General features: G+C 50.4%; 1 gene segment (V, D, J or C); it reads left to right on the forward strand.

The window, feature by feature from the left end:
• The first annotated feature begins 905 nt into the window (after positions 1–905).
• Positions 906–10,260, forward strand: part of LOC100953334 — a 20,090-nt gene continuing 10,735 nt past the window's right edge. The window contains 2 exon segments of the V gene segment in view: positions 906–957; positions 8,769–9,071. Coding sequence covers positions 909–957; positions 8,769–9,071 — 352 coding nt within the window.

Below are 10,260 nucleotides of genomic sequence, written 5' to 3' on the forward strand. Positions count from 1 at the left end.
AAGCTTTTTAGAAGTCTCACTTACATGATGTATTTTTCTTAAACGTCTCTAATCTTGCACTGAAGAAGAAACCCCGAGTGACTTGATTCCCTTCTCTCATCACTGAAAGGTCCTTCTCCTCTTCCTCCCTGGGTCTCCCCTCACTCCCCAGTGACCCTGATGGGTCCCCAGCCTGCTACTTTATCAGGCAGACACTACCTACTCTGCCCCCTGTGTATGATCCCCTGAAGGATCCAGTGGGGAGAGAGGAACTGGCTTCAAGAGCAGCCTGGGAAGTGGGATCATGCCTGTAGTGTCCTGTTCTCAGCTAACTAATGTGCATCTTATTTCATGTGCAGTTTTCACAGGAGACACTCCTTCCCCTTAATGTGGGGTGAGTTCTGTATCCTGTTCCCATTGCGGAGGCAGAAATAGAAAAGGAAGGACTGAGATGAGGTAAGAGCTGCCAAGACAAGGGGCCGTGCTCTGCCCTTCAGCAGGGAGTGGGCAGTGGTTAAGGCCTTGGTGGGAGCAGGAGCCTCTGTCAGGACCCCCTGGCATCTGGTCACAGACATGCTGGACCTGGGCCTGGTAGCAGGGGGTTCTGTTGGCCTGTGACTAAGGGCTGTGTGCATCTTATGTGGGATCCCAGACACCTGGCTCTGGGCTCTGCTCAGGGCTCACTGGAGCCAGCATCTGTATCCTCTTTGGACCCCTGGGAGCCTCTGGCCAGGCCCAACATAAACCCACTTCTACAAGAAATGATACTCAAACACTGGGGTTCCACACAGACCCAGAGAGGGTTGGGCTGGGCAGAGGAAGAGCAGTACATTTGCATGCAGTGTCTCTCTCTCTCCTCTGGGGCTGGAGAGGGGATAAGAGAGACCTGCAGCCTGTCTGCCTCAGCAGAACTCTGAAGTGTCTGCACCATGGCCTGGACCCCACTCCTCTTCCTCAGCCTCCTCCTTCACTGCACAGGTCAGGATGGTTCTCAGCACCTGAAACCCCCAGCTCATTTCCCACATCCATGGCAGGACTGTCCTTCCTCCAGGTCATAATGGGTGTCTGTGTTTGCAGGGTCCCTCACCCAGCCTATACTGACTCAGCCACCCTCTGCATCTGCCTCCCTGGGATCCTCAGTCAAGCTCACCTGCACCCTGAGCAGTGCACAAAGCAGCTCCTACATGTATTGGCATCAGCAGCATCCAGGGAAGGCCCCTCAGCACCTGATGTATGTTACCAGTGCTGAAAGCTCTAGCAATGGGACCGGGATCCCTGATCACTTCTCAGGCTCCAACTCTGGGGCCAACTGCTACTTAACCATCTCCAACCTTCAATCAAGGCTGATTATTACTGTTAATCTACGACAGCAATGTTGTTGTGACAGTGACACCGGCATATGAGGAAGTGGGATGAAAACCTAAGCTTGCTCTGGAGCTTTATCTATGACAATTTTCAAATTTCAAAATAGGTTCCTATGCACAAACTCTACTGGGAGCACCTTTGGCGTTTAAAATATTTCTACTCTCAATTTCTCTTCTAGTGTTTCTGAAGTCACAGGAAAACCAAAAGCAAAACCCAAAGCCCCCTGATGACACTGAAATGTTGCCTCTTTATCTACTTGTGATAAATCCAATGTCTGTGAGTCTGGACCTTTCTTACCTGAAAAGCAGACACAAGCCTCTCTTGGCTCACATGTTGTTCAGTACCCAGGGATCACCTCATCAGATGGACAGTCCTGCAGCATGGACCGTGCCCTTCCAGTTGTCACAGCAGAGACCTCCACTTTGCTCCTGGTCACCTGTGCTCAGGGCTGCCTGAGGCTCCCTATGTCCCAGGGACCAGGCAGGGGGATGTGAAATGCAGCTGAGGACATGGGTCAGGGAGGAATTCCAGGCACACAGCTGGCCTGGCTCACTCATGGGTTCCTGAAGGTGTAGGTGTCACATCAAGATAGAAGGTGGGGGTGGGGACAGCTATGGAGCTGAGGCAGCAACCTCCTTGTAGAAGGGGAGAGGGTGGAAGGGTAGGCTCCAGCTCTGCTGGGAGCTGTGGAGCCTGCTCCAGGGAGTAGAAGATGCAGGTCCCATGAATGTGACTTTCCTACACCTTGTCCCACTCAGGAACATGGGGACCCCATGGGTGGCTTTCCCTAAGAACACAGACACTGACTTTTGTCCTCCCCTCTTCTGCCTCATTGGAGCTTTCAATAGTCCAGGCTGTGATTGTGGGTCTATGGGACATCAAGGACCAGACACCCCAAAACCTGTGCCCATGTCACCCTCCCTGTGGATCTCATAATGTACCCACATCCCAAGGTTAGTTACTACTACACAGAGAGTGTCACAGACTATGGATCTTATGGTGACCATGAAGGCTGGTGACCACGGGTTCCCAGAAAGTAGGTGGGGTATAGTGAGGAATAGAAGTGCAGCTTAGGTGACATTACAGAACCAAGCCACCCCCCAGCCTCCTAGATGTTGCCTGCACCTGGCCTGGGCTTTGTGAATCATTCCCTGACCTCTAAAGCCTTTGGGATTCTGGTCCTGTTTATCCTCAGAGTGTATCACCAGTGGACTCCTGGGTTCCAGGTGCACATGAGTCCTCCCTGCAAGAATATGGCTTTAGGAACCTTCACTGCTAACATTCCCTATGTTATGATTCTCTCCAGTTGTTCTGTCCTTAGTTGAGATGATGCTGGAATGCACCTCAGTTCTTGAGGCCTAAGGGATAAAAGCACAGCCCACAGAGTAAAGTCACCTCTGCCTAGCATCTGCCAAGAGCCACCAGGGGAGCTGATCTCTGTTCCCTGCTCCTTCCTGCACCATAATGGGTCCCTGGACCTTGGAATTTTCTGCACCATCCAGGTCTTGAATCCTCCACTGTGGATGGGTGACCAAAGGCTGGGAACTGTCAAGTAGACAGTCATTGTCTGTTTAGGGTTATCAGAAAGCACTTCCAGCAGTCCTTGCAGACAGAATCTCCATTTCTGCCCCCTCAGGAACTGACTGTGACAGTGAAGTCTGACTCTGAGGGACATGTAAGCTCAGCATCTGCAAGGTCTGGCTCTGGCTTGGCCTAGAGCTGGTACAGAAGGGAAGCGAGAGGGGGGCTCAGCTGTGGGCGGCCCAGGCGCAGCTGTCCTGTCAGGGACTGAACTCTCTGCAATGTGGGTCCTGCAGAGTCAGCCTCAGGTGGGCTGAGGCCCCAGGGTTATTTGGAAAACAACTAAAGTGAGTAGGGGGAGGTCAGAAGGCAAATAAATGTGGGACAAGATGTGGTAATGGGTGTGTACATCAAGAGAAGAGGGTATTCTTTGTGACCTATGGGGAGAGGAGGTCCAGGACCTGGAGCAGTGACAAAGAGAAAACATGGGAGGATCTGAGCTCTGAAGCCACAGGAGGCCTGGGTCTATCCCTGAGGGGTCCTGGGGAAGATCACAAAACAGCAATGGTTAGCGTCGTCTATCCAGTCAGCTGGGTCCCCTCTCCAGTCAGCTATTCCTCCCAGAGTCTCTGGGGTGTGCAGGTCACTCTCTCCCTGTGATCTCTGTCTCAGCACCAGCTCCCATGGGCAGGTCACACTCTGCCCTGAGTGGGGCTTCACATCCCAGGGGAGAAGAAAGGGCTGTCTCTGCTCAAGGGGGAGGGAGGATGAGTAAATTGGGGCAGCAGGGCTCCAAGAGGGGCCTCAGGGAGCAGAGCAAAGGTGCTCCCCACACCTGGACTCCTCCCTTTCCTCCTCCCTCCCTCTGCTCACTGAGGCTCAGACCAAGTGAGGACTCAGGGCTGCCTGAAGGCCCCTCACAGCCCAGGGCCTCTGTCCTAGGCCCTGTCACCACATTCTGTGTCTCAGATGGCAGTGACTCCATAGGTGCAGAGCGGGATTAGAGCGTGGGGAGGCCACTTTGGAAGGTGCTAATCTCCTCTCAGTGCCCAGTGAGGAGGGACAAGGATCAGGAACTCAGAGGCTCCAGGACCCGTCTCCTCCCACTTGCTGAAAATTGCACTCAGTGTCTGCATCACCCTGGAATGTGTGTCTGGGATTGACAAAATTCATTCATTCATTCATTCATTCACCTTTCTTTATAGGATCTGTGTCAGTGATGGCCAGAAGAAGAGCGGGTCCAAAGGGAGAGGCTGAGCCAGGGAGCGGGTCCTGGCCACTTGGGAAGCAGGATCCTCTCTGCCGAGGGAGGAAGAAGAGGAGCAGCTCCTGGTGCCCTGGAGGGAGGGGCGGCCCTGTCCCCCCTGGGCTTCCTGCTCTGCTGCCCCAAGGGAAGCCGAGCACCCAGGAGCTAGAGTGACAAAATGAAAACCAACAGAGAAAACTAATAAACAAATACCAGGTGATATTTCAGCTCTATTGTCAAAACCTCCAGGAGTCTCATAATATAATATCCGAAATGTCCTAGATGCAGTAAGAAATCACTTGTCATATCAAGAACAGGGAAAACTAAAACTTGAATGAGGAAAACAGGATCCACAGACATAGACACTGAGATGATCTGGGTGATGAAATTGTATGACAGGTGTTATGTAAGTCGGCAATCGTAAAATTCCTTTCACGAGCTGTTTCAGATATTTCTGAAACAAATGGCAAAGGATAAAATCTCATAAAAATGTAGCAGTCATAAAAACTAAATGGAAATTATCATTAAAAATTTTAATGAAGTAAAAGGGTTTTTTAATAGAACGTTCTGTAAAGACTCAAGTACAAGTATGTATAAAACTAAAATTCAGGCGCTAGGGAAGATACTTCAGTCAGGTAAAGAAAAAAGTACCAACAATTGTTACCTCAGCCCAGCAGGGGGAGCTGTGGGTCTTCTCAGGACTGAGCCAGGCCTGGAAAAAACTCAAATGGTTCAAATTTAATGCTCTGGGGGCCTGAGCTCACTGGCCTGAGTTAGAGGGGACAGCAGGTGCTTCCTCCCAAGGGGCAAACTCAGAGCTCACAGCACCCAGCCTGCCTGACACTGTTGCTGCTCCCTGGGCTGGGGGGACCCAGAATCAGATGGTGCTGGTGCTGTTGGTGAAGGGCTCCTATTCCCATAATGCACAACCCAACACACACCCTCCTCCCAGAGAGCTGAGGAGGAGATCAAAGAACCATCCCAGAGTCCAGAAACAGTGTGGGTCTGGAAGATCTTTGGAAAGGCCACACCATGGCCTGGACTCCTCTTCCTCCTCACTCTGCCCAGGTACAAAAAGATTTCTGAGACCAGCCTTTGAAGGGGTCCCTCTGTCTTCCTTCCTCAGTCCTGTCATGAGTCTGATTTGGGGTTCAGAGTATGTCTTCAGGTTGTGGTGACTCAAGAGCTTCCCACATACCATGAGAGACGGTCACTCTCACCTGTGGCTCTAGCAGTGGAACAGCCACCAGTGGTCACCATCCTTCCTGGATCCAGCAACAGTCTGGCCAAGTCACAGGGACATTAATTTATGATATAATCCTCAAACACTCCTGAATGACAGGGAGTTCTCAGGTTCTCTCTTTGGGGACAAAGCTGTCCTGACCCTTCTCAAGTCCCAGCCTGTGGTCCAGGCTGAGGATGACTCAGTATTACAGGGATGCTCAGCACAGGGAGAGACCAGAGGAAGAACAAGACATAAACTGACCTTTGACTGAGCCTGGGTCAGTCAAAGATGATCATGTGATGCCTGGATCACATGACCAGACAGCTGAGCTCTCAGGGCAGCCTACACATTGAATACCAGCAGAGCAAAAGGTGAATGGAAGGGTCTGAATTAATTCCCACTCCCAATTTGTGTCTCATAGTGGAGGATATTTCTGCATGATTCAGAAGGATGTAAACCAAAAGAGCAGAATTTAGTTATCCTGTGTTAGGAAAATAAAAGCTATAGCTGGGTCAGATCTAAAGATTAACATCACACACATTTCCTTCAGAAAGAAGCCTCTACAGTGATGTTCTTATCGTCAACTAAGAGTAAAGGGAAGAGGGCTTTTTTGTATATTATTATAATAAAGTTGATTCCATTCGGTTCCATTTTTACAGTATGCAACATGTGAATGCAATGTGTATGTTGCATTACATTTTAAAATATTTTTAAATATAATCGTAAAAATGATTCTTCCTGTCTATAGGTATAATTAAATAAATCCATCTTCTAGGATAAATTGTAGTCCTAACCCCCACTACTGCTTAAGGTGACCTTATTAAAATATAATATCATTGCAGGTGAAGATAGTTAGGATGAGGCCACAGAGGACTATGGTGTCCTCCTGACTCAGTGTGACTAGTATTCTGATAATAAGGTCATGAGAACACAGGAGGACATGAAGAGGACAGCATGTGATGATGAGGGCAGAGAAAAGAGTTATGTGGCTGCAAACCAAGGGACCCTAACGCTTGTCAGCAAACACAGCCCATAAGAGGGAGGCAGGATCCCCCCAGAGGGCCAGAGCACACAGGGCCCCGTCTCTGGACTTTGCAGGACTGGCCTCTGGAATGGTGCATTTCTGTTGCTCTAGGCTGCCCAGTGTGTGCAGTGTCGTGACTGTTGTCCCAGAACACAAATGAACCAAACAAGCAACATAATAGTGTTTCTGAATTTGGTTGCATTTAGTCATCTTGCCCTCACTTCCTCCACAAGTACAATCATATGGGGGCCCCTCTTTCTTTACATATGTCCATAATTGTCATTTAGGATTAACATAGTGATTCATCTGTCTTAAAAATACAAAAATATTTAAGTATTGCTTAATCTTAGGAATACAATAAGTACTAATGAGAAATTGCAACTTTTAACGATTTCCCTTGCTCACTGGCATCAAGATGTGAAGATGGCATCCACATCATGTTGTTATTACAGGCTTCAGGTCATCCCTGGGGATGGGCGAGCTCAGGGAGAACGGCCGCCACACTTGGCGGGAAGCCTCAAGTGCATTATGCTCAGCCTGCCACTTAAAAATTGGGATGCAGGGCGGTACTTTTCTGGACACACTGGCAAGAGGCAGAGCAGACAGAGGCGTGAGGAGCAGTCCTTCCCCAAACCCACCAGCGCCTCCCTGCCTCTGTCAGATCAGAGCTTCCCAGAACTTCCTGGGCACAGCGATCAGCTGGGATCCTGTCACGTGTGGACTCTGAGTCCGGACATCTGGAGTGGGGCCTGGGACTCTGCATTTATAAAAGGTGCTTTCCCCCAAACCTCCACACATATGCCTCAATGTCACCAAATATATAAGAATGGTGGAAAACAAGAAGGAAACCCACTAGCAAATGAAAACAGAAAAGAAACCTCTCCAAAGAGAATTAAAGATTGTTTTGTTGTTGTTGTTGTTGTTGTTGTTGTTGTTATAGAGACAGAGTCTCACTTTCTTGCCCTCAGTAGAGTGCCGTGGTGTCACACAGCTCACAGCAACCTCCAACTGCTGTGCTTAGGCGATTCTCTTGCCTCAGCCTTCCAAGTAGCTGGAACTACAGACGCCAACCACAATGCCTGGCTATTTTTTTGTTGAAGTTTGGCTGGGGCCAGGTTTGAACCCACCACCCTTGGTATGTGGGGCCAGTGCCCTACCCACTGAGCCACAGGTGCCTCCCAGAATTAAAGAATTTTGGTTAAGGAAGGATTCCAAGTCCACGCAGGAAGAAGACCAGACAAGACAGCTGAGGAGCTGGGAGAGGCTCCACTTTCTACAGTGAAAAGACTAGAATGAAAGCAAACACACCGCAAACCTCCCTGACTCAACCCCACCTCTAGTTCCTGCCTAGTCTCCCCACTGGTTTCTCCTCCAGTCCCGTGTTCAGTGAAGACAATTCCCACCCCTCCTGTTTCTTCTCTCTGGTTCCCTATTTTTCTTTTGAATCATGGGATATGCCTCCCTTTCACTTCACATCCCTGCTCTCCTATGAGTTCCTCAACTAACTACTAAAATGTTTGCATAAAAAGGCATGGACTTTTAAAATATCTTTAAGAAAATTTCAATAATATACTTTATTTTTCTTGAACTTCTCTGACCTCACTCACACTTAAGACCCAAGTGAGATGATTCCCTTTTCTGATCAGTATGAGGATCTTCTCCTACTCCCTTCTGGGTCTCTCTTCAGTCCCAAGTGAACACAGTGGGTCCCCAGGCTGCTCCTTTATCCCCCAGACTCTCCCCACTCGGCTCCCTGTGTGTGATCTCCCGAGGGATCCAGTGGGGACAGAGAAACCGGCTTCAAGAGCAGCCTGGAAAGTGGAATCGTGGCTGAAGTGTCCTGTTCTCAGCTAACGTGCATCTTATTTTATGTACAGTTTGTACACAACCTTCCCCTTAATGTGGGGTGAGTTGTATGTCTTGTTCCAACTAAGGAGGCAGAAATAGAAAACTAAGGCTGGGACTCAGCTGGGAACCCACACCTAGCTTTGGGCTCACTGTAGCCAGCAGCTATGCCTGCCCACTTTGGGCCCCTGGGAAGCCTCAAGCTAGGCCCAGACCAGGCACAGCCCTCTGAGAAATAACACCCAGCCACCTTGGCTCACACAGGCCCAGGGAGGTTTGGGCGGGGCAGGGGAAGAGCAGCACATTTGCATGCAGGGCCCCTCTCTCTCCTCTGGTGCTGGAGGGGAGATAAGAGAGACCTGCAGCGTGTCTGCCTCAGCAGAGCTCTGGGGTGTCTACACCATGGCCTGGACCCCACACCTCCTCTTCAGCCTCCTCCTTCACTGCACAGGTCAAGATGGTCCTCAGCATCCTGAACCCCCAGCCCACGTTCCACATCCATGCCAGGACTGTCCTTCCCTTCTGTCCTTCGTCCAGTTCATAATGGGTGTCTGTGTTTGCAGGGTCCCTCTCCCAGCCTGTGCTGACTCAGCCACCCTCTGCATCTGCTTCCCTGGGAGCCTCAGTCAAGCTCACCTGCACCCTGAGCAGTGAGCTCAGTGACTACACCATTGGATGGCACCAGCAGCAGCCAGGGAAGGCCCCTCGGTACCTGATGTATGTTAACACTTATGGAAGCTCCAGCAATGGGGACGGGATCCCTGACCGCTTTTCAGGCTCTGGCTCTGGGGCTGACCGCTACTTAACCATCTCCAACCTCCAGTCTGAGGATGAGGCTGATTATTACTGTCAGTCCTATGACAGCAGTGGTATTGCTCACAGTGACACAGGCAGATGAGGAAGTGGGACAAAAACCTCAGCTTGTGCTGGAGCTTTCTCTATGACTATTTTCAAAGTTCAAAATATGTTCCACATACACAAACTCTACTTGGGAGACCTTTAGTGTTTAAAATATTTCTACTCTTAATTTCTCTCTAAATGTTTCTGAAGTCTCAGGAAAACCAAAAGAAAACCTGAAGCCTCCTGATGACACTGAAATGTTGCCTGTTTGGCCATATGTGCTAAATCCAGTACCTGCGGGGCTGGCCTTGTTCAGGAAAATGATCCTCTCCTGTCTCATATCTTGGTCAGTACTGAGGGACCATCTCAGCAGGTGAACAGTCCTTTAGCACAGACTGTGCCCTTCCAGTTGTCACAGCAGAGACCTCCCCTTCCCTCCCAGTCACTTGTGCTCAGGGCCATCTAAGGCTCCCTATGTCCCAGGGACCAGGCAGGGGGATGTGAAATGCAGCTGAGGACATGGGTCAGGGAGGAATCTCAGGCAGACAGCTGGCCTGGCCCACTCATGGGTTCCTGCAGCTGTAGTTGTCACATCAGGATGGAGGGTGGATGTGGGGACAGCTATGGGGCTGAGGCAGCAACCTCCTGTGAGAGGTGAGAGGGGAAGGGGAGGCTCCTCCTCTGCGGGGAGCTGCTGAGCCTGCTCCAGGGGAGTTGGGGATGCAGGTCCCATGAATGTGACTTTTCTATAGCTGAACCCACTCGGGAACATGGGGACCCCATGGATGGGTTTCCCTGAGACCACAGGCACTGACTTTTGCCCTCCCCTCTCCTGCTTTTCAATAGTCTAGGCTGTGGCTGTGGGTCTGTGGGTCTGTGGGACATCAGGGACCAGAAACCCCCCAACTTGCGCCTGTGTCACCCTCCTTGTGGAGCTCATGATGTGTCCACCTCCCAAGGTTAGTTTCTACTGCACAGGCAGTGTCACAGACTATGGATCTTGTGGTGACCATGAAGGCTGGTGACCAAAGGTTCCCAGAAAGGAAGCCTGAGTTTGTGACTAGATAGGAGTTTTGAAGTTTTCTGAGGTTTAGCCTGATTCTCCTTTGTCACCATGGCCTTCTTGACACCCCTCACCTCTAGGGACAGGGTCAGGCTGACCATTGCTATTAGAGCTGATAACAATCCAATGACACCACAAAATCCCATCCAAGG

Source organism: Otolemur garnettii, unplaced genomic scaffold (assembly GCF_000181295.1).
Source record: "Otolemur garnettii isolate 467f Iridium unplaced genomic scaffold, OtoGar3 scaffold00402, whole genome shotgun sequence".
In the NCBI taxonomy this organism is placed as follows: domain Eukaryota; kingdom Metazoa; phylum Chordata; class Mammalia; order Primates; family Galagidae; genus Otolemur; species Otolemur garnettii.